Source organism: Anopheles aquasalis, chromosome 2 (genome assembly GCF_943734665.1).
Source record: "Anopheles aquasalis chromosome 2, idAnoAquaMG_Q_19, whole genome shotgun sequence".
Classification (NCBI taxonomy): Eukaryota; Metazoa; Arthropoda; class Insecta; order Diptera; family Culicidae; genus Anopheles; species Anopheles aquasalis.
In genome coordinates this window covers 10590001-10612500 of record NC_064877.1, presented here as the reverse complement: position 1 = coordinate 10612500, position 22500 = coordinate 10590001, and the positions used below count along the sequence as shown (strand labels likewise).

The 22500-nt window shown below is 45.6% G+C and overlaps 7 protein-coding genes across 12 annotated transcripts in view; 5 read left to right on the top strand and 2 right to left on the bottom strand.

Moving 5' to 3' along the window:
* Positions 1 to 4816, bottom strand: part of LOC126573533 (homeotic protein female sterile) — a 15684-nt gene extending 10868 nt beyond the window's left edge. Inside the window, exon 1 of one of the 5 annotated variants that reach the window (XM_050233722.1) lies at positions 4524 to 4816. The gene's annotated coding sequence lies outside the window, so the exon portion shown is untranslated. Of the gene's footprint in view, positions 257 to 1154; positions 1841 to 2554; positions 3078 to 4523 lie in introns of those variants that run through there. The other 4 variants (XM_050233721.1, XM_050233720.1, XM_050233723.1 and 1 more) reach the window with 4 other exon arrangements.
* LOC126573534 (nuclear protein localization protein 4 homolog) overlaps positions 1 to 6777 on the top strand; it is a 19650-nt gene extending 12873 nt beyond the window's left edge. The window contains exons 7-10 of the mRNA XM_050233724.1: positions 5356 to 5589; positions 5671 to 5858; positions 5931 to 6056; positions 6144 to 6777. Of these exons, the coding sequence (XP_050089681.1) occupies positions 5356 to 5589; positions 5671 to 5858; positions 5931 to 6056; positions 6144 to 6156 (561 nt within the window). The 3' untranslated portion in view covers positions 6157 to 6777. The remainder of the gene's footprint in view (positions 1 to 5355; positions 5590 to 5670; positions 5859 to 5930; positions 6057 to 6143) is intronic.
* Positions 6778 to 7028: 251 nt separating this feature from the next.
* LOC126571079 (uncharacterized) lies at positions 7029 to 7991 on the top strand. Its single transcript, XM_050229319.1, has one exon. It carries the CDS (start codon positions 7040 to 7042, stop codon positions 7811 to 7813), a length of 774 nt encoding a protein of 257 aa, XP_050085276.1. The 5' UTR covers positions 7029 to 7039; the 3' UTR covers positions 7814 to 7991.
* A 441-nt stretch (positions 7992 to 8432) lies between these two features.
* Positions 8433 to 9116, top strand: LOC126572378 (uncharacterized). Its single transcript, XM_050231630.1, has one exon. It carries the CDS (start codon positions 8433 to 8435, stop codon positions 9114 to 9116), a length of 684 nt encoding a protein of 227 aa, XP_050087587.1.
* A 1712-nt stretch (positions 9117 to 10828) lies between these two features.
* Positions 10829 to 11901, top strand: LOC126571080 (uncharacterized). The gene has a single exon (XM_050229320.1). It carries the CDS (start codon positions 11139 to 11141, stop codon positions 11841 to 11843), a length of 705 nt encoding a protein of 234 aa, XP_050085277.1. The 5' UTR covers positions 10829 to 11138; the 3' UTR covers positions 11844 to 11901.
* A 6864-nt stretch (positions 11902 to 18765) lies between these two features.
* LOC126572844 (uncharacterized) overlaps positions 18766 to 22500 on the top strand; it is a 45750-nt gene continuing 42015 nt past the window's right edge. The window contains exons 1-3 of one of the 2 annotated variants that reach the window (XM_050232522.1): positions 18766 to 18894; positions 20268 to 20339; positions 20406 to 20492. In XM_050232522.1, the coding sequence (XP_050088479.1) occupies positions 20277 to 20339; positions 20406 to 20492 (150 nt within the window). In that variant the 5' untranslated portion in view covers positions 18766 to 18894; positions 20268 to 20276. Of the gene's footprint in view, positions 18895 to 19143; positions 19336 to 20267; positions 20340 to 20405; positions 20493 to 22500 lie in introns of those variants that run through there. The other variant, XM_050232521.1, reaches the window with a different exon arrangement.
* Positions 20604 to 22500, bottom strand: part of LOC126572843 (glycine receptor subunit alpha-2-like) — a 13477-nt gene continuing 11580 nt past the window's right edge. The window contains exons 1-2 of the mRNA XM_050232520.1: positions 21222 to 22500; positions 20604 to 21155 (exon numbers count right to left, since the gene is read on the bottom strand). The exon at positions 21222 to 22500 is cut by the window's right edge and continues 11580 nt beyond it. Coding sequence (XP_050088477.1) covers positions 20791 to 21155; positions 21222 to 21495 — 639 coding nt within the window. The 5' untranslated portion in view covers positions 21496 to 22500 and the 3' untranslated portion in view covers positions 20604 to 20790. The remainder of the gene's footprint in view (positions 21156 to 21221) is intronic.

Sequence of the window (22500 nt, the reverse complement as noted above, 5' to 3'; positions counted from 1 at the left end):
CACTGGCCGACATCTGACATCGGACATTTTCACGCCGTCCACTAGCAGGCAAGAGAGTGAGCGAGTTTTCACAACGAAGGACAAAACAATGTTTGACAGCTGTCAGGATCGTGTCGTGCGTGCGTGCGTGTCTGCCTCTTGTGTGGGGAGGGAGTTCAGTTTTCACGTTTTTTCTTTGTTGCTTCCTTGGCCAGCCGCTGCCTGGCACAGGACGTCTGTGCTGGACATGCTGTTCGACTGACCCACACAGCACGGTTTGCGCTCCGGTCGGTCGGTTGGTCGGTTACTCGATCGAACCATCCAGAGCGATGGACCTCTGGAAGAAAATCGAACAGAGAGCGAGAGAGAAAAAGAGAGTGCGAGAACGACAATTTGTGTCTGTTTTTAATCCCTAAACAATAGTGAGAGAGAGAGAAGACAGCGAATCCTTCCACTCTCACTGGTGAGGAAATGAGAGTATCAGGCTCACTAACACGGGGAGCATGGCCTACTAGCAGAGCCACTGCTACAGCTGCTTTATTAAAATGAGTATGAGTAGCCCGAGCATCATCATCATCAATCGGTGGAGCATACGACCCCTTCATTATACTATCTGTCCCCACAGAGGGCGCCGACAGGTGGGGATCTCAGCTGGCAAATGGAGCAAATACGAAAACGAGATGAACTCAGGCACGACACAAAATGTGTGCCAAAAGGGGCCTGAAAGATTGGTGGGATTATATTTTTATCCAAATTACTGCTCATGCCCCGACAGAAAATCTTGATCCACGTACACTACTTCGTCCTTCGCCTGCTCGGACTTGTCACTAGACAAACAAACAAGTTACCACCACGCAAGTTGTTTACTAAACTCGCGCGCTTACTGACACGCGCCAACAACGTCTCCACAGACCACCAACGGTCCGACCTCTTCCTCCAGTACTGTCGGCACCGGTCTCGGTAGTCTCCGAATCTAACTACCTCACGAACAAACTAACAGTTCACTCATTGTTTACGCCTCACTCACTGCTGCTGCATCACTCACGACAATGCGCGAGACGGATTTGCGAGAGAAGAGAGAGAGAGAGAGTCCCTGACAGAGTCTCTCCGGAGTTTGTTTGTTGTTTCGACTGCCCCCCAAACATCCACACACATGCATGCACGCACGTACGTACGTGAAACCTCGATGACCGTGACCTTGTGATCTGGCTGCTGGCAAGCAGGCGCAATCATCTTGTGCTCGGGGAACACTTGCACGCCTCACGTTTTGCCTTGCCACTGCTGCTGCTGCTGCCCGTTTGTGCAGGGATTCCCTTTACAATTGCGTGTCTTGTTTTGCGGTCTTTGCAATCGTGTTGTCACAGGCTTCGCAACTTTGTTGTCATCACCATGCTGGTGATAGTGAGAAACGCATTTTATCTTGGTCTTGCCTTAGATACCCGTAAATGATAGAATCAACCGAGACGATCGAACGACACCATTCGTTTCAATTCGATGCTCAACTCAATCCGAATGTCGTGCGTCACCATTTTGACAGCCAGCGAGACCGCCGCCAGACGACGGTCATTTATTTTGATGACAGATGCGAGCCTACTGCGCTCTGCGGAGAACATCCGTTATGTTTGGTCGCGTTTCCTCTGAGCACAAATCCACCTAGCATGATGCAACATTGAAAGACTTGTTGACACTTTTCCGGCACACAGCAGGCATTGTGTTTCTTTGTGTTCGAGAGTCATGGCAGTGCCATTAGCGACAGCGGATAAAGGAGCGAAAAAGAGAGAAAACATTAAAATGGATTGCTCTTCGCATCACATTCATGCTACTCGATAGTTTCCATAAATCGTGCAGAAATCGTGGTTGGGTGGGATCACAAACAAACAAACTGCGGAAGAGAACGCGGCCCTTTTCGGTCCTGGGATTAATCAATTGAAACATTTTCTTATTGTCCTGATAACTTATGTTTCTTCGATGGAGGCGCCTAGTGGCTGGTGCAAAAAACGGTGTAGGAAGAGGTGTGCTGCCTCAATATTACAAGCGTCAGACGCTGCGTAGAGGTAAAAAAGAGGAGGAAAAAGCATTCTTTGTGCACAACTCTTTTAACGCGGCCCCTAGAGCCCGTTCACCGAACCGAAGATTAATGGAGGCGGCTGGAACTTGCCCCGATAGCGGGTTTTGTTTTGGAAGGGAATTAGTCAATTGGTTCGCTGCGGTTGCGTGACAACCAGCATTCAGTATCGGGATGGTTGATTTTTTTCCGTGCGTTACACTCCATTGTGCTCAGTTTTGGGTCCGTTCTTACGCACTTCCCAACGATGGAGGCGGATGGTGTTTCACGAAAAAAAAACAGAAAATCTAAAAATTGCTGCAAGTCATTTCTGAGCTTTGGCGGCACCTGGCCACGCTTGAATGCTATGCTATGCGATGTCAAATTACCCAGCAATTACACTAGTTACACGTTCCACGACACAGAGCAACGATAGCGATAGAGAGAGAGAGAGAAAGTGAGAGAACGAAACAGAACCTTATGAGTACAAACGTGCGTGTGGGTATGTGTGTAGGCGCGTGTGATGCTTACTGCAATAATTGTTTATTTTTGTCAACGCGATCGATCGATCGTGTCGAACCGGAACTGAGCGGAACTGAACGGCGGTTCTCTCGCGCGCTCGCTCGCTCGCTGTGCCTTTCTTTTCACGCGTTCACTGCCCTTTCGCGCGCTCTACCCAATGCCGGGGGGGCATGTTGTATTGCGTATCGGCGCATTTGCACCGACGCACCGGAATGGAACCGTTCTTTTTTTTGTTTTGTTTTTTTTCCCGGACACACGCGCACCCAAAACGCACCACCAACAAACACTACCACGAATTGCGATGGCGCCTACGGTGATTGTTGTGTAACCGTTTGTCGTGGAAGCGGTTCAGCGGCATGTTGTTTCACATTGCGTCGTGCATGGTATAATGACGCGTCCTGTCTCGGTACGAGGATGCCTGGGTATAGTGTTTTGATCACGCAGCAACCGCTGGTTGCTGGTTGTTTTGATTTGCACACCAACTTTGACGTTTGCCCAGCGGCCTGCCTGCCTGCCTGCTTCGTTTGCGTTTGTTTTGCGACTCGCGACGCAACGGTACGGCAGAACGGTCGGACTCACCGGTTAACTCTCTCGGTTGCTTCGATTCCGCTCTCGTTCTCGCTCCGTTTTACGCGCTGTGTTTGGTTTTAGTACGGACGACCTTTGGATGATCGTCATCGTTCATCACCACTACCATCATCAGCTGGACACAACCAGCACAACGCTCTTGCGCTCACTCACTCTCTATCGTGCGAACTGGGCGCAAGAAAAACAAACAAAACCAACCCACCGAGACCGTCCAGAATGGCGTACTGCGTATTGGCTTTTTTCTCGTGAGCTCCTCCGCGGTGAGTGACCGAAAAGTGCTTTTCTTTTTTTTTAGTGCCGACCAGAAACCACAGAAACCAATCCCCCCACGCCAGCAGGAAAGGGGGCTGGATGAGCGTGTTATGCTTTTCTCCTCTCAGCACATTAATTTCACTTTTGTTTTCACTCGGCACGTAGCAATGGTCCGCTTACTGATGGCGAAACAGATGTGACTTTGGCAGGGAATGCCGTCGTCCATCCACTATTTTACGCCGTATCGACGGCTCGGGTAGCGGAGCTCTAATAGCACGCTTATCCCGGTGTCGTCAAATTTATGGTCATTAGATCGTTTTTGCGCGATTCCACCATTACCTAATCAGCAATGAGGTAAATTTTGCATATCATTAAACGATCCGGAGATAGCAGCCAAAAAAAATCATCATTACTTGCTGGTTCCACTCAGCTGGTACCGGGTTGTGCGTTTAGCTCACTCTTTGGGCCTCTTCATTGTAAAGCGTTCATTTATTTTGTTTTTTCTTTTGCCTTTTTACTTTTTTATATCTCATTTTTGCGCGGTCAAACGCCCGGTACTGTTGTGTCACCTTACTCCACGCCGTTACGTCCTCCACGCCCTTCTCTCGCACCCTCTCATCTCATCTCATCTCCGTTTTGCTTGAGTGGATGACGCACGAACGCCGAACAGCCGCTGCCGGCGACAATGTTCGTTTTGTTGTTGTTTTTTTTTTTGTTTTGCTCCTGCAACTACCACCCTCGCTGTCTGAGTGGTCGTGTGATACGTTTTGAGTGCTGCAGTCCCTAGCACGACGACGACGAAGATGTTCTTCCCGCCAAACAGGCAGCGGTCAAGTTCATTACTAAACGCGCGCGCTCTCCCTCTCTACGGCATCGTGACCGGTCACGATCGTGACGAGGGAAGCGAGCGGCAATCAACGCAACCCCTAGAGAGGGCGCCAGGTCGATGATCATACGTTTGGTTGGTTGTTGCCAGTATTCCCACGCTGGCGCCACGGTTGAGATAGCAGCGATTTGCTCGAAATCGATTCGTCACGATATCGATTGTTTTGTGAGGTTTTAACGTAACAACACTGCCCATCGCTACATCCCACCACTACCACAAATAAGTTGTAAATGACGTCGCAAACGCACTTACGCTCGGGTTGTACTATTGCCATGTAACGTTAAGGGGCTCCCCTTTCATTGGCGATGGTTTGTCGCGTATAATGCGCGATAACAAACGACGGGGTCAGCATGGCGACATATCGTACCTCACACTACACTTGTTATCAGATGTTCAACGTTGTACCTTCACGTGCGCCAACGATGTCGCGTACATTTGCTCACTTGCTTCTTTGGCACTTGGCGGCTCCTCACGGACTATACGCGGGCGACGAACGCGATGATGAGTGACTCATGTGAAGCGGTGTGGCGCCAAAGTTCATTCACAGTCGCTGAGAGTCGCTCATGGCAGTTGTTCGGCGCCATCGGCAGACCGCAACGCCGCGTCGAGAACAGTGAGCTCGCCGTGGCCGCCGTTCACGAGAATGATCGTCGGTGTGTTTGTTGCTGCATCGCGTTAACCGGACTTTGGTCGATCGATGTTTGGAGTTAAATCAATCTAATCAAATATAATGCTCAACTGGTGCTGGCACTTTGCTCGATGTTGGTGATGATTCGCTTACAGTCTGTGTGCTTACATTCTTTTCCTCTCTTTTGATGATCGAAGGCATGTGGGACTCTTACTTCATCACGGCTTTTTTTTTTTTACTAATCAGAAATGCAACGTTTGCTGTGCACTGCACTGTAGAGGTCCAGAAATGGTCTGTTTTCGTTTGCATTCTGTACAAATCATTCGTAGTAACCCAAGACACCGGGAAACGACGAACCCTCGATTGGCATACCAACTTGCAGCGTCGCAGTAACCATCGCGGCTTGCGTACGCCACGTTTTCTCACCCAGTTTCCGTTGTTTGTGTTTCTTTGCAGGAAAAGGATGTGTACGGCAACGAGGTGCAGCGCCTGGGACGACCACTCCCGGTCGAGTACCTGTTAGTGGATGTGCCCGCCTCGACACCGCTCGTTCCGCTTTACACATTCCTGGAACGAAAGGACGCCAAGGAGTACTTCCCGGTCGAGAACCGGCTGATCGATGGGCACATACAGGACTTTTCGGCGTTGGCCGGCTACCTGGCCAAATCACGCTCGATGGACTTCCTCGATGTAAGTGTAACGCATTGCATTCCCTGGCTCCAAATAGCAAATCAAGCATCTCCTGTTCTCTCCTTCTATGCTTTTTTGCAGGTTGTATCCGATTTCCATCTGCTGCTGTTTCTCTACCGTATGGAAGACATGTTGCCAATGAAGTCCCAGCTCGGACCACTACTGGAAGCAGTGCGCACCAAGGACAAAGCCCTCGCCAACGAGTGGAAATCGCGGGAGGTGTGGAAAACGCTAGAGGAACTTATTGCAGCCAGCTCACATCACGAAGAGTAAGTAATGATAGCCACTAGCTAAATCGTTATCGTCTTAACACTTTCGGTATCTTAAACACACCATTTCAGTGGCAGCATGAGCAACGATGTTGAGTTTGTGCCGAGTGGCGATGCAGAGCAAAACTGGATTTGCTCGTTCTGCACGTTCATCAACAGCCGGGAACTGTCGGCATGTGAAATATGCAATCTGCCGAGGTAAGGACTTGCCGTGAATTTCGTTATCACCGTTTTGATATTGATGATTAATATCGTTTATCTTTTTGAAAAACAACCACCCGTTAGGTCAAGACAGTGAAAGCATAAGAGGATTTGTACCGCCTGCTGTCGATGCTGCTGCGTCAAAGTGGATTATCGCATCTGGACCGTTTGGAACACCATCAGCAAAGCGCAAACACAGCAGTGCAGTTTGCCCCGTGTAGAGGGGAGTGATCCGACTGTCTAAATGACACGCTAGAGAAACATTAGGGAAGAGAGGGTGCCGTAGAGTGTGGGTCTCTTCATTTTATAGAAATTAATGCTTAACAAACAAATAAACAAGCGCCGTTCCTTGTCTTTGCCTTGTTGCGGAAGAGCGTTGAATAGTTGGGTACCACAACAGCAAAAAGCGGTGGTCAACAAAAGACTTATTCGCCCGTGTGGGGCAAAGTAAAGGAATAGGGATTCTCTCACGCCTGGGTAGGCCGAGAACTAAAAGGAGAGTGACAAATGAGCGATTAAGGCAGAACATCATATTTATTCAACCGCAAACATCATCGAGTAGCGAGCAGCCTACGGCGTGCGCGCACCGTTCATTGGGCAAACATCGATCCATGGGAGATATGGCGTAACCGGAGGGGTTAGAGGCGAGAAGCGAAGGGAACAGCAGTGGAAGAGAGAGAGAAGAAATGAATCAAATAAAGTCCATCATCTAAGCGTTTTCATAGAATCATTTTTTTAAAGAGACAAAACACTCGCAACACCACCTTGTTGTGCGATGAATGCTGATTTCCATAACTAAATAGCCGATCAGATGATAAGGAGTCGCAGGTAGAGTAAAAGCAAGGGAAAACCCACCCGTGTTTACTATTTGCCGGGGGTATTCCGATAACCTCTAGAAAGCGCGACCAGCGCCTAGTGCATCTTTCGTATAAAAGTGTATGCGCACAGCCAGCAGCAGCATTCATACTCAGGAAGTTACAATGGGTTGTTCCACAGTTTGTCTCTCCTCGATCGTGGTGCTGCTGGTCGTCGTGTTGTGCAGTACGATTCCGGCAGATGCAGCTAGACAGCGATCAAAGGTCATACCGGACATCGCATCGACCGTCTACTCCGAGAATCTGCACGGTGATCGAAAGTGCTACGAGCGACGTGTGCGTGATCCGAACGTTCACATTTCGGCCCGTCTGCTGCGGTACTTCACCTTCGGCGGGATCCTACAGGGCATTGCGGAAAAGACGGCACTACCGCGTGTTGGGCTTGTGCAGGGCGGTGCCAGCCAGTACCAGGACCGCTCGAGTGGACTCCAGCGTGAGTATCATGCGGCGCACATCGTCCGTGTGGGCACGATCGAGCCACGGCTGCAGAAGGAAAGTGCCACGCTCTACAACGCGCTGAAGAACTACATTGGCCACACGCAGAACGTGGTCCGGCATGCAAACGTTTGGCACGGTGTCGGTGGTCAGATTGATCGCTTTCAGTCGGACAATTTGGCGGAGCTGGCCAAGATTGATTTCAACGGGGCGCTCGATGGTCAAATCCAAACGGTGGAGGGACTGGTGCTGAAATTCCGGGAACTCATTCAAAAGTACGTCCAAGCGCCCGATGGAACGCGCACTGAGTCGGACCAGAGCGTGCTGAATGAGGACTGGGTTGCGGTGTGGTGCGCCGGAACCGAGGTGCTGTTCGAAGCGGGCAAGGAAGGTTATCAGCTGGTGATGAGCGGGAATTTTGTCGATCATTACACGACGTCATGAGTTTGATCATCGCGTTGCAACGTTGTAAGTATAGGCAGCGATACGAATGCTACACACGATCGGGATCGAATGACTCATAAGCCACCTACATGCTAAAGCGAATCATCTGATAAGAGAACATAGCGTGTGCCACTATCGAATGTTATCTAATAAAAGAAATGAAGTTGCAACATTCTCACATGATAGGAATTTTTTGTCAACTATAAGATAAGCAAGTTGATGTCGTCTAATCTCATAAACAGAGCACGATAACAAACACAGCGTCAGAGCTATTTTAATTGCCGACCTTCACTTACAGACGTTTAAATTCGCCAAGTGTGCCGGTATCAAAAATTCATTTTCCTCATTCCTCGAAGCTTATCTTCAAGCTACTTGCAAGATTCGAGGAATGATGATTTTTTATTCAAGTAGCAACGATTGCGACGTAATGATTTTGCCAGAGAAGATAACATGTGGACACCCGGTTGATGATAGTAAGTAATTGAGCATGCTTTTGACTTGGTACACATGCGCTGCTGACTCAGTATCAGCATTAGTTTCTGGTGCATTGCTGAGATCGCTCGCGGGGCGATTTCATGGTCTCCGTAATCGATCCAAGTGCTAAAGCAACTGAGTGCAAATGAGTGGAAAAAGAAAACCTACGGAACGTGTTGCCGATCCTACTTCAACTGCCTACAGTGAGCGATTGCACGGTACTGAAGAGGAGTACGATCATCGTATAGTTGACCCGCAGCAGCACATTCAGAAGCGTTGCAAGCGATACTTCAAGTTCGGTGCCATACTGGAAGGCATCTCCACACTGACGGACATACAGCAGCAGGATCTTGTGACCGGTGGCCCGAGCCAGTACCAGGATCAAAGCAGTGGCCATGGGCTGGACTATCACGCGGCGCATGTCATCCGGGTTGGAGAGATCAATGAAGAGCTAAAAAGCGACCACAGACCGCTGTACAATGCGCTTGCTAACTTCCTGGGACACACGCAGGTCGTCGCAAGGGAGGCAAACCTGTGGAGAGGCATTGGAGGTTCGATCGATAGGGCCCAATCGGATCGATTGATACTACTGTCCCGGGTTCGATTTCGTGGCCTTATGGATGGATCGAATCAGAGCGCTATCCGCATGGTGTTGCGGATGTTGGAGAAGGCGATCAAAGATCATGTTGAATTGTCTAGTGCCGCTATGGAGTGGCTTAAGGAAAGTTTCAAGGACGAGGGAGTGCTGGAACTGTTCAAATATGGCAAAGAGGTGTACAATAGTGTGGTGAATGGGGAGTTCCTGAAACGGTATGCAAATCCTCAGTGATACCGCCCTACATCAGTGGACTTGAATCTCAGATAAGCATGAACGTGAAAATATTATGCTAAGCATAAATAAAAGGTCATCGTTGATAACAAGATCTTTAGATCGTGAGACAGTGCAAGACGGTAATAAAAATCCTCAATCATGTTCTCTGTTCAGTAGAAAACGAGAATAGGAATTCGTTAGCATAGAAAATCGGTCTGAATCACGTTGAAACGCATGAATCATGTAGAAACCAAGTGGAAACACTGCACAAAAACCATCACCGATTTTAGAAGGTGATAACAAATTTTCGTTAGCTCATCTGTCGCTAAAATAGAAGTCCAAATGATGGATCAGGAAGGTGCATGGGGTGTACAATTTCTCGGTACACCGGCTAGAGGGTGGATGTGATAACTTTAAATCTTATCATATTTTTTCTGGCTGTGCAACAATGAACTAACCTAAGACGTCGCCTGGCCGTCGGCAATGTCTAATCGAATTAGTGTTATCTATTCCTCCAGATAAAACCGATTATATTTCTAGGAATATTTGTTATCGGACGTGACGCAAATGAACTTTAGTCGTTTCTCGCCAAATTTGTGTTCTCAGAAACGCGCTAAAATTGCCCGGTCGCGCCAAAGGCCAAAGGTTCATTGCTGAAAGGTTTCGGCAATTATTTGTGTACAACTGTTAGCGTTTTGTTCGAAAAAGAGTTTGTGAAATTAGTTAAAACAGATCAGTGTACTTATGATTGAATATTATTAATAACTTGTTGCAACTATCGATCGAAATAGTTGATACGCTGTGAATAATCGTCTACTGAGACTTCTAGTTGATTAGCCAGTCACACGCTTAAGCACAAAGCTGATAAACCGAGTAAAGAGGAAAATTCTTCGAATTGATGCAACGGCAGATTTGCAAAGCAAATAAAAGCTCGTGATTTTGCAATCGACAGTCTCTAGTGTCATTTAAGGAGTCCTTGGGGACGGTCGCGCAAATCGCATTCTGTGTTCGTCCCTTGCCCGACGGTACGATCATCGAACGACAATGTGTGTGCCAAGACGACGAACAGACTCCGCCATAGTATTCCCTGGTGTTAGAGAAGTTGAGCAACATGTTGAGACACGGCTGCGATGTTTCTTCTTTCTTGGAGCAGTGCTGCAGGCCATCGCAGAGAAGACGGGCATTCTACGAGAGCTGCTTCTGGATTCAGTTGATCAGCGTGCACTACAGGAACAGTCAGTGAACTTTGCCAAAGTTCGATTGATTCGTGCCGGTGAAGTTAATCCTCGATTAAGCGAGATCAATCATCGTCTCTACCGGACGCTGGTGCGTTTGATTGGCCACGAACAAGTGGTACCGGTTGCGGAATACCATTTGAACGAGGTGACAGGTGCCATCAATCGATTACACTGTGCCATTCTGTTCGATATGCGGCAGATAGACTTTTCCCTGGATCCCCTTAGCGCTGCCACCTCCTCCAACTGCTCCAGGATAAACCGTATACTAGACACGATGCAGTCAACCCTCATCGGAAACCCGCTCTTCAGCCGAACTGCACTGGATTGGATCGCCAGGACGCGATCTCCCGCCGGCATTCAGGATTTATTTCGTTACGTAGCGCCTGTATATCAAGCTGTATTACGGGAGCAGGAGTTGCCCAGCATTGAAACACTGCTGGAGAGTCCTAGATTGTACGACAATGCTTTTCGAGAATCATGTAAATCTTCTTTGTAAGTATGAGGCCACGCTTGAAAATGCCGAAACCTTACTGAGCCACTAATGTGAAGGCAGAAACGAACGATGCAGCAACAGTAGATATCGTATCTTTACTATCAACTGTAGTTATCTACCTCTCAATGGTGTTACATCTTATCTCACTATAAAGGAGCACTTAATCAGTTTTATTGATAAGCGAAGCGAGTTTGATTTAAAAGCAAGCCACACGAACCCTCGGAAGCACACACAGTAATCAGTCAGCAAGGTGAAGTTACATTCCAGACCCGGAGACTCTCTCAGTTTGCCTAAATCTATCGGTTCGAAATGGCACAAAATGACAGGACGTACAAGGGGCCCAAAAATACGACGGAAGATATAGACGATTCCAGCTCAGTGACTGAAAAAAAAGTGCCAGTGACAGATAGCAACCTCCTGATAACGCCCCCGGTAGATCACATTCAGGAACGTTTCAGGCGATATTTCAAGCTGCTAGCAAGAATCCAAGCGATCGAGGAAATGACGGGCTTAAAGAACATTGTTCAAGGTGGAGCATCGACGGGTCAAGACGTGCGTGGAACCCAGAAATATCATGCGTGTCATGTGCTTCGTGTAGGTGCAATAAACTCGAAGCTGGCAGGGAAAAATGAACGGTTGTTTAAAGCGTTAACAAATTTCGTCGGCCACACCCAGTACACACTCGCGGAAGTTAACCGTTGGAACGGTATTGGAGGAGCGATCGATCGATTTCAGTCAGCAAATCTCGGTGGGTTGGATGGAATTACCTACGGTGGGAAGGGGTATGGTGCTACGGAAAAAAAGAAAATACAAGATATGCTGGACGCAATGCTCAAGATAATCGAGGATCCTAATCTCAAGCATGGCGAATATGGCATAAAAGCTAAAGAATGGATTAAGCAGCATAATTCTGACAAGGGATTGAAAACGTTGTACGAGTATATGAGGAGTAAGTTTGAGGAAGTAAAAAAGGGAGAGTTTGTCAAGCAATGGGGGAAAACCGTTGGCCGCTAAAATAGCGAAATGCCTTCGCAAAGTAGTGTAGATGTAATAACGTTATTTTATGAAACAAGTTCACCAATAAAAGATAAAATTGTATTAAACAAACACATTATTATATTATGTGTAACTGTAGCATGTATTTACTTCGTTTGAAGATACCTGAGTCTGAATACCAGACCCTAGGTCGCCTAAAGATAATTTCATATTCAACAGCTGCTATGGTCGATAATATGGGACTCGCCAACTAGTTGATACGCAACTGTTTAGATTTTTTTATCTGTTTCTATATTTCGTTGAATGTTTACTATCTAGTAGCCAACGAGATAGCACAATGGGGATAAGAAAAATATTTAAAAAAAAACCATAGCCACAGGCGCCTCCATTGTTGGTGCCAAAGGATACTTTCTAGCAAAGGAACGCTCTTGAGAATGCGTTCTATTGCGTTCATGCGTTCATGTTCACGCTCCGCAAATTTGGTTTTGAGAGCGCATAATGAAGCAGTTTTTCATGGAGAGCGCAAATTCTACTCAAGTCTATTTTTAGCACAAGAAAACGACCATCATGCGACCCATGCCGTTCTTGCTAGCACAACCGATCCAGATCTGCAGTAATAACGGAAAAGAGGGACGCTTTTCTGTACAAGCGTTCCCGTCGTTTGTGATCCCAGTCAATGTAGTTACTTGAAGTTTTCGTCTCGCAAACACTGATCTCCCGGCAACAACCCCCGACGATCGTTCTCCTGCCGCTAGCGATCGTCGCGCGCTCTCGGCGGCCGTTGCTAGGCGGGCCAAATGTAAAAGCGAACGTCCGTCCGGACATTCCACGGCCGGCAGCGTAGTAGAGCGGATGTGCGATAGCTTCTCTTTCTTCGCGACACAGCTGTGTGCCTATTGACGAACCACTGCACAACCACAAACACCTGTTAAGGTAAGTGTTGTCCCGCAACATTGCAACGTATCATCAGTACTGGCAGCAGAGTGGAGCATAAGTACGAATCCGTTTGAGCGATATCGAATGATGTTCTTTGGTGTAACTGTTGCACAGTGCGTGAAGTGCAATGCGTAATCGTCTTACGCTTTCTCTTTTAAGCCGGCATCAACCCGTTCTCGTTTGTTTAGTTTTGTGTGTTGTCTTTGAAATGTGTGTGTAGATTAAATATATTGGATGTGCGATTCCGAGACCATCCGACCTTCGACGGCGCTGCATGAAGTGCAAATGATGACGTTTCCGTAGAGTGACGTTGAAGCCGGAAAACGGAGAACCCTAGGTCGGTTTTATAAAACTTCGTCATTTCGACCTTGCGATTGGTTGGCTTGCGTCGTCCAATCGCAATCAGCTGTTGATTCGCATGCTAGCGGCTTAGTGACTCAGTGGGATGCCGTATTGCTAAATTGCTTGCGTCACTTCTGTAAGCTGTAAGCTTATCCTGGAGCGATTAATGATAGCGTGATCTGCATCCGTGCAGGGACATCGTTCATAACTGTATGCAAAGCAAGCCCAGCAACGAATCGCGAGAGAGCAATTGTATGGACATTGAATCGATTCCCGTTTGTGCCTGATCATATTTATGTTACGGATGTCTGACCGTGCCACGCTATCTACGCGACAGCATCATTGACGGCTCGTGCAGCGCTATTCTTTATATTTATGACAATTGGTCCGAATAACCCACTAGTATTTGCCATCAATGTGATAAAAGTGTATAAGTTTATGCTTAACAATAAGTGTTTAGAACTTAGGGGCAATGGTGAAGAAGAAGTGACACGCGATGAAATCAACCGCTACGAATACTCACATGCACGTTAGCTGTCAGTTTTATTGTGATATAATCGCTCGTTTAAAATCGGAACCTGCCGGTGTAAAGATGCATGTTTAACATTAATCGGAATCGACAAATCCGACACTGTACAGATTTATTTGATACACTATTGGTACCGTAAACATCATACGTAATTTCAGCGATTTCGTTTATCTTCCATCCATGCAAAAGTGTAAAATGCACCGGAAATTTCATGAAGTTATATAGCCCAATTTTATGTCTACATCTTGTAAGAAGGCGTCTAAACCAAATTAAATTATTAACCTTTATAGATCATGAAGAAGTATTTAAGGAGCGCGGGATAATGGCATTGCTGTATAGTGTATTTTCTATTTATTGCATAAAATCTAAAGACCTAACACTATCGAAGGGACACAGTAACTTACAAGCAGAAGAAGACGATCGCCAGAGAGCTGTTCTCCATTTGATAACAATTGCCAACAACAGCAAAATCCAATTGATAACAATTTGCAGAAATCCAAAACATGGAGATAACAATATCTATGCCTTTTCTTATCATTTCAGCCATAGAGATTACAAACGTAGCACACGCCGACTGTCTAGCAGGGCTGAGTGACTCGAAGGACGCCGATGTCTTGATTGTCCATATCGCCATTTTATGTTTATTAGCTGCAAAGACCATTTTCAGCAACATTCGTTGTTCACCGACTCAAAGAATCATTTACATTCCAGGTTAGATTCTACAATCAAAAGTTCTTAGTTTGCATAGATTTATCAATTCAAAATGGCTACAAACAGAGCGTACAGGGGGCCCAGGAAAACCACGGCTGATATAGAAGATTCCAGCTCAGTAAAAGGAGGGTCACCGGCTTATCACATTCGTGAACGTTTAAGGCGATATTTAAAACTGCTAGCAAGAATCCATGCAATCGAGGAAATGACGGGTCTAACGAATGTTGTTCGAGGTGGAGCATCGACGGGTCAAGATGTGCGTGGAACTACGAAAAATCCAGCGTGTCATATGATTCGTGTTGGTGAAGTAAACCCACAACTGAAGGAAATTAATGAACCTCTGTATAATGCGTTAACAAATTTCGTCGGCCACACCCAGTATGCACCTGCGGCGGTAAACCGTTGGGATAATATTGGAGGTGCGATCGATAGATTTCAGTCAGCCAATCTTAATGGATTGGACGGGATGAGCTACGAAGGTAACGGGTGCTCTGCCGTAGAAAAAGACAAAATACAGAATATGCTAAACGAGATGAAAAAGATAATTACTCAATACTCGATTCATACCGGAGGTGCGAGAAAATGGATTCAAGAACATAGTACTGAGGAGGGATTGGAAAAACTTTACGAGTATATGAAGAGTAAGTTTTATGGAGTAAAAACGGGAGAGTTTGTCAAGCAGTGGGAGAAAAAGCGTTAATATCTAGAATATCAGATACCGTTGCAAAAAATTGCAGTGTAGAATTAATGACGCTATTTTATGAAACAAGATAAAATAAAAGCCAAAATGTGATTAATCAAACACAATACGAAATTGTGTGTAGCAGTAAGGTGCACTTTTTTCATCCCAGGATAAAGTACGAAGCCTAAAGTCGCCTAAAGATTATTTCGAATACAATAGCTGCAACGGACGGGATATTATGGGACTCGCCAACTAGTTGATACGCAACTGTTTAGATTTTTTTATCTGTTTCTATATTTCGTTGAATATTTACTATCTAGTAGCCAACGAGATAGCACAATGACGATAAGAAAAAAAGTGTTTGAAAAATGATGATACCATGCGCCTCCATTATTGATGCTGAAGGATACTCGCTAGCAGAGGCACGCTTTTCAATGAAGCGCATGCCTTTCTCCGTGGACACGGTGTACATGAGTGGTGAGACAGTTTTTCAAGGAGAGCGCAAAGTCTACTAAATTCCATGTTTACCACAAGAAAACGACTATCGTGCGGCACAAGCCGTTCTTGTTAGCACAACCGAGCCACAAACGTCTGGTTCACAAAACGTTTGAGTCGGTGGCACAGTCATCAGTCAGTTATCAGCTGGTGATGAGCGGGAATTTTGCCGATCATTACACGACGTCATGAGCTCGATCTTCGCGATGCAACTATGCATGCACAGGCAAGTGAATCCGAACAAATGGTGCATGCGATCGGGATCGAATGAATCATGGCTTAGTATGTAGCGAACCGTGTGATAAGAATTCGAAGCGTAGATCTTCGTCCGTTGCAGTCGAATAAAAGTACATTGAAACAAAGCCAAATGATAACATTTTCTTCGAACTGAAGGTAATCGCATAGATTTTGCCAGAAACGACCAGTGCCTGTGTCGAAAATCATTATTCCACGAAGCTTATCGGGCAACTTGTAAGCTACTAAGAATGATGATTGTTGATTTTTGTGGCATGATCCGCGATGTGAAGCAGTTTCGCAACGTTACCTTTGCACACTTGGTGCAATGATTTAACCAGAAAAGATATCCAATTGACGCTCGATGATTGAAAAGAAACATGATTTTTTTTAAAGTGTAGAATTCAATTGTGTTTGTATGTTTTAACATACGGCTCGTCCATCATTATATCATCATTTGCCATTGCCCAACTGTTTAGCAGCAGATCCGCTAGCACACTTATCATCGGTCTAGACCTTATACCGTTCGCGTTTTTAGCAGCTTAACTGATTAGATTAGTATACCCGGGAAGAGTAAATTTCACAATAAGTTGGTCTAGTTTAAACCATTTGGCGAAGCTAATAAAAACTGGTTGTTTTGAAATCCAGAGTATTTCATGATAATTAAATGTTCCTGGCATTGCACGCTCACGTCATGCTTGTGATTAACATTCACTCAATAGGCGCATTTCGCTGATTTATATGCGCTCGCATCACATTTTGCCACGCTTGAACGCTGCCTGCGTTTTTTATCACGTTCATTGATAAGCAGAAGGAGAATGGTGGGGGGTGTAGGTTGATTGGTAAAAGAGAGGGAGAAGGTGGTCAATAGTGATTAAAAAGCGCAGAACACCGTTGAATACAGAAAATCAGTTCCCGACTGCCGACTAAAGCGGACATACGCTGGTTTCTGCGGGCTTCGTTACATAGCCGTGAGTACTTTTTGCCAGTGTAATAGCTACTAGTGACGTGATCGTTCTTCATAGCTGCTAAGGTAAGTGTTTTACCAGAATTCAAACCTTGCAACCACTTTATCAGATTATTAAAAGAAGTGTATGGAAGGCACTTTATCACCGTTTCGTTCTTGTCACGTGATTACTTATAAGAATATCTGTATCCAACCACAGACAGAGCCGAGCACAGTTCAACATACATTGTTCGACCGAACGGTGCAACTTTGTCAAGATCTATCGATTGAAAATGGATCGAAACATCAAAAAGTACACCGGACCGAAAGACCAAACGGATTATATAGAAGATTCCAGCTCATTCATGGAAAACAGTGACGAAAAACAGGAAACAGCAGACGTGCCAGCGAAGTCTGGCCAAAAAATATTGCCGCCAGGTAATCACATTCGCGACCGTGTCAAAAGATATTTCAAGCTGATAGCAAGAATCCATGCGATCCAGCGAATAACCGGTTTAGAGTATATTGTACGAGGCGGACCTTCGACGGGTCAAGATAGACATGGAGACAGGCTAAATCATGCGTGCCATGTAATTCGTGTTGGTAAAGTAAACCCTAAATTGGAGAAAAAGCGTAAAGCATTGTATAAAGCGTTCATAAATTTCATTAGCCACACCCAGATTGCACCTAGGTCGGCAAATACCTATCGTAATGGCATTGGAGGAGCTCTCGACAATTTTCAGTCTGCCAATCTCAATAGATTGGACGGAATTACGTACAGCGCTCAGGGATTTAATGCCACAGTGAAACAGAAATTAAAAGAAATGCTAAAGAAGATGAAAGACGCCATTAGCAATCGTGAGCATTCCGAAGTGGCATTACAATGGATTGATCATCACAGCGAGGATGAAGAACTAGAAAAATTGTACGAATATATGGTGAGAAAATTTAATGAAGTAGGAACTGGAGAGTTTGAACAAAAATGGGAGGGAAGGACCGAAAACGCATATGCCATAGAAATAATTGTAGTTTACTGCTAACGGAATTGCATGTCATAAAAGAAAATAAAAACATAGGATTCCAATAGAGGCCATATAGCTCTGTGATACTACTGGCAAACATCACGAAGTCAATAGCATTTTGTGGAAATTCCGGCGGTATTTGAAAACGTACACCTTACGAGAGTCGCTCATCAGCAGAGGAGTAAACATGAAAGTACTGGCAGTCTGGTCCAGCATGAATCTATATATACTGTACTGTATTAAAAATAAAATTGAATTAAAAAAAAGAAATGTACTCGAACATCCTACCAAAAATAAAAATGACCTTAAATGAATTGCTCCTTAAATTCAACCAATAATATTGTTAATACTTGTAGCTTTTCTATAATATTTTTTATATGCTTTTGGATAAGACAGCAAATTACACTATCACAAATTACGCTTTACTGCAGTTCAGCTTTGCACAGTTGCGGTCCCAATCAAACGGTCGGGAGAACCAAAGCAGAGCTAAGTAAAAACGCCCAAAAGTATAGAGCAGACGCCTTCGTTTCGTCAATTTGCTAAATCGCGTTCAAGCAAAGTTTAACGAATGATTTAAAAGAATCAGTTTTCCTCCTGGAACGTGAACTCCGTACTGTTTCCCTCGACTGTAGCACCGCTTACATCGCCATCGCGTTAACACATTGACAGAGCAAAGCGTGAAGCATTCGTCCTTCAACCGTCCTCCAAATATGCCGGCACAACAGCCTCGTAGGCTCCACCAGGACGAAACCGTCAGCTGATTGCTGTTTGCCAACTCCATACCCGCAACACCCAGTGCGGCGTGCAGCCCCCAGTCGTTCCTGCTTCCGCGCACGAGCCCACCATGCGGTGTAGCGTGTCATGGCATACGGAAAGGACGGGGAAAGGTCAAACGTAGCAAACGAAAACCCGCCGTAAGCCCACCGGACCGGCCCATCCGGTTATCCTTGCCAACCGGAGCCACCAATCTCGTGTCAGTCGCTATCCAAATTTCATTCGCTGTAGTTGAGCAGTGGAGCCATCCGGTTACTCATTGTCCTGTCGCTCTAGCGCTTCGTGCCGTTTCGAATCCCTTGTCTTTACAACCACGTGGAAAACAGTAGCACCCCGGTGTGTCGACGAATCGTGTCTCAGGTATACAAGTTGTGGTTCCAGCGTCCCTCTTCCGCAAGGTAGGAAGACAAACGTGTGGTTTGAGGGGCGAACGTCGACAGATTGATTAAAATGAATTTCGCGATGGTCTTGGTCAGGGTTAGCGTACTATCAGCTCTATGTGTTGATGCAATTCTGTGCCATTTTTTTCTTCTTATCCGTGGTTTGGTATTCTTGGGCTCCACCCGAAAACCCCCTCAACACGGGACTGATAATCTGTGCGAAACCGAACCGGCCGGGGCGTAGCAGTGGTGACCGGCTGTGGTCGATATTACCCCTATCGCACTCGAGGCTTGGCCGCAGTTTCGCGCAAACGTCGCAAAAATTATCTCTATCGCTCGCTCCCGCTATCACACACGCACCCGGTGACTGGTTTGATTTTTTGTGCCAAAAAACCGAAGCGAAACTCACCTCCCCTGTACTGTGTTTATCTTAATCGATTCTCGAACCGCTCATCGAACGTAAGTGTTACTCTTCGCTTGTGTAGCTCCCACCGGTGTGTTTTGTAAGTGTTTCGATAGTTTTATGCCCAGCGCTTGTACTGGTACGGATGAAGTGTTTGAAATTCTGTTTGAATACCGGCAGTTGAGCATCACGCTAGGCGTGTCCCAGCGTCAGTGCCATGTGACCGGAACAACGTGCCAACTTTTTTTTCTTTGCAAATCGCACACGTGTTACGCAACCTTGCCGTTGGCATGGTTCTATGGAATTGGTGCCGGAAATTCATTCACAAATTCAGCATCGAAAGTGCATTGTTTGCAGCTAGGGGAAGCACACGGGAAGACGGGTGCAACAAGTGGTTGTGAACGATTATTTTATGAGAGGTGCTCGCCTGTACAGTAGGCGATGCACTTAAGTCGAGCACCAAGGGTTGTCCTCTTGAATGAAAGCGTTGGGGCAGTTTAATGGTTTGATTGTTGTACAACTTGTACAATCGAAACAATTAAGCACACATTTTAACACCTTCAGACCTCGTCAAGTAAATTATAATTGCAAGTGTAATTTAAATTTTTGTTTACCTGGAACTATAAGGAAAATATCGATTACTTACCCAATGAAACTCACCTTTTAATTTAGAGGAAAACAATGCGATCGCTGACTATGTTTCAGAATTTCAAAACTTTTTATGTATTTTTTTAACAACGAAGCTAGAAACAAATGCGAGTCGTTCGTTCCCGAAAGCACAGTCGCTACTGCAACGAATGGAATGATTGACATGTGCAAATTCGGTATCTATGGCTACTAGACTATTGCTGAAAGCAAATTTAATGCTAAATGGAAAACATTTCCGAAAAACATGATTCCGATTTGCTACCGTTGCCAATCTAATGATTGTCGAAACCAATCCGTCATCATCCTCACACCACTCACGATTTGTATTTCTGTTTTACAGCTACTTAAAATGTCGTCCCGAATGATCTCTTCGTCGTTCATCCGCCGGCTGCTCGAGGTGAACAACAAGAAGGTAATAATTAAACAACCCGAAACGATCTGCAGACAATTTTATAACGATATCCTCTGTCTGTTTTAGCCGCTCCAGCGCCGCTTCGTCTCGACACGCGATCCCTACTCGGATCCTCGTGGTTTCACGCTCAGCGATATGAAGAAGAATCCTGCTGTAAGTCTCTACTCACATTCATTGCTCACTCTGGCCACAGTTTTTTTTTTCTCAAATTTCATACCCAATGGTCGGTGGCCAGTTGTAGCGTCAATTACATTGGGAGGAAAACCAGTTTATTCTTAAACGAATGCGCCATCGCGCCTTAGCCCTAAGCAAACAGCATCGCCAACCATTTGATTTCCGTTAGCCATATGTGTGTACCACGGCAACCTAATTCTAAATCGATTACACTAGTTACCGCTAGTAACTCCTGCGAGATTGACTTGAAGTGGTCAGCTGGCCATAGCGCCAGCACTCACAGGAAGGTAGTCCAGTAGGTGACATTCAGGATGAAAAACGAGAAGGGAAAGAAGAAGCGCGAAAACTTGTCGATACACAGAGCCGTTTCACGCCCGTGACAGAACGTGTCGTACTTCGGCACCTCCGACGAGCGATGATCCTTGTTGTAGCCATTTTTATTAAAATCGATCGCCTCTGACAGATCCTCGTCCGAGTAGCCCTTCATCGCTTTCGTCGCCACCGGGCCCATGTAGTTGTTGACGACCGCAAACTCCATTAGCGAGAGAAACACGAACACGGAACAGGACGACATCCAAACGTCGATCGCTTTCACGTACGATACCGGTGGCAGCGATTGTTGCGATTGCGTGTTTTGTGTCGCTAAAATGAGAAAAGCGATTGAACGGTCTGACTCTTTGCGATGAAGGGTACACTTAGCATACGTACCTAGTGTCAGTAGCGAGGTGACGCCTAGTGTGACTCGAGCAGGAATCGCTTCCGGCTTGATCCAGAACGATATCCATGACATGACGACGATCAGAGCCGACGGGATGTAAGTGTGGAAAAGATGATATCCCAAACGGCGTCTCAGGTTGAACACCACGGCCAAACAGGTGAAGTTACCGGTCGAGTACTCGATCGTGCAATCCGTGGTGTAGTTGTTGCTAATGTCCAGCTGGGGAAGCTCGATCTCGGGGTTCACCACGAGTGGATCCGTCATGTTCCAGATGAACACCAGATCCTGTACCGTGTGCGATACTGGTGCATGTTGCAAAACAAAAATCGAGCCAACGTAGAACAAAAAAAATATAGGAAAGAATGTAAGTTTCTTGACTCATTTCTAATACCACTTTTTACAAAATGAACAGATTAAAGAAAAAGAATTAAATTAAATCAATGTCTCGGCTTGTGGATGGTGTGAGGCTTTGCATCTGAAAGTAAAGACAGAAAACGAAACTGGCCTCTCGACCCAGGTAAATTCCTCCAAGCTAAGAAGTGACCGTTTGAAATCTACTAAAACCACGACATAACGGTAACGCATACCTTACCTAGAAAATTTACTTTATTACACTTTTTTTAACATATATAAGGACGGACGAGCCGTATGTTTGCTTTATTACACTTGTAACGAATATTACCTTTGTCCAAGATTTGTGGAAATTATAAGTACACAGAGCACTTCAATCTATTGAGACCCGCCTAAGAACTAGAAAGCATAAAGAGCAGTGCATTGCACCAAACCATTGCTGTACTGGTCAATGTCAATTGGTGTATTCAAAAATAAATTTTAAAAACAAATCCCAAGCAAGTTATCAACTATTTTAACAGCTGCGCACAACACTCCACTAACAAACAAAACTACAAGAGAAGAACAGTAGCTCGCCGTACAACAGACAAGCACACACAATCACACACTAACGAGTAGTAGGATCCAAATGAATAATTAAAATACTGGTTTATACTGAACAGTTGCTTAGGCTAGTAATACTTTATTCCAAATTCATATCGTGTGCATGTGCCACTGCGCCTCTTCATCTGAGACGATCTACACTATACTACGGCAGCATAACTGCAGTTATGTTTGGATTTTGCTTGATTTTCTGATATTTTTTTGTTGTATGTTCTGGGTAGCTTATTAATGCTACAATGTTCTCGCGGAGAAAACCATTCACAAATCATACACTATTGCAGCTAGATATGATAGAGAGATGCTACTGCTACGACT

Excerpts from the sequence above, each read along its gene's own strand:
- LOC126571079 (XM_050229319.1), top strand. The coding sequence starts at position 7,040 with ATGGGTTGTTCCACAGTTTGTCTCTCCTCGATCGTGGTGCTGCTGGTC.
- LOC126572378 (XM_050231630.1), top strand. The coding sequence starts at position 8,433 with ATGAGTGGAAAAAGAAAACCTACGGAACGTGTTGCCGATCCTACTTCA.
- LOC126571080 (XM_050229320.1), top strand. The coding sequence starts at position 11,139 with ATGGCACAAAATGACAGGACGTACAAGGGGCCCAAAAATACGACGGAA.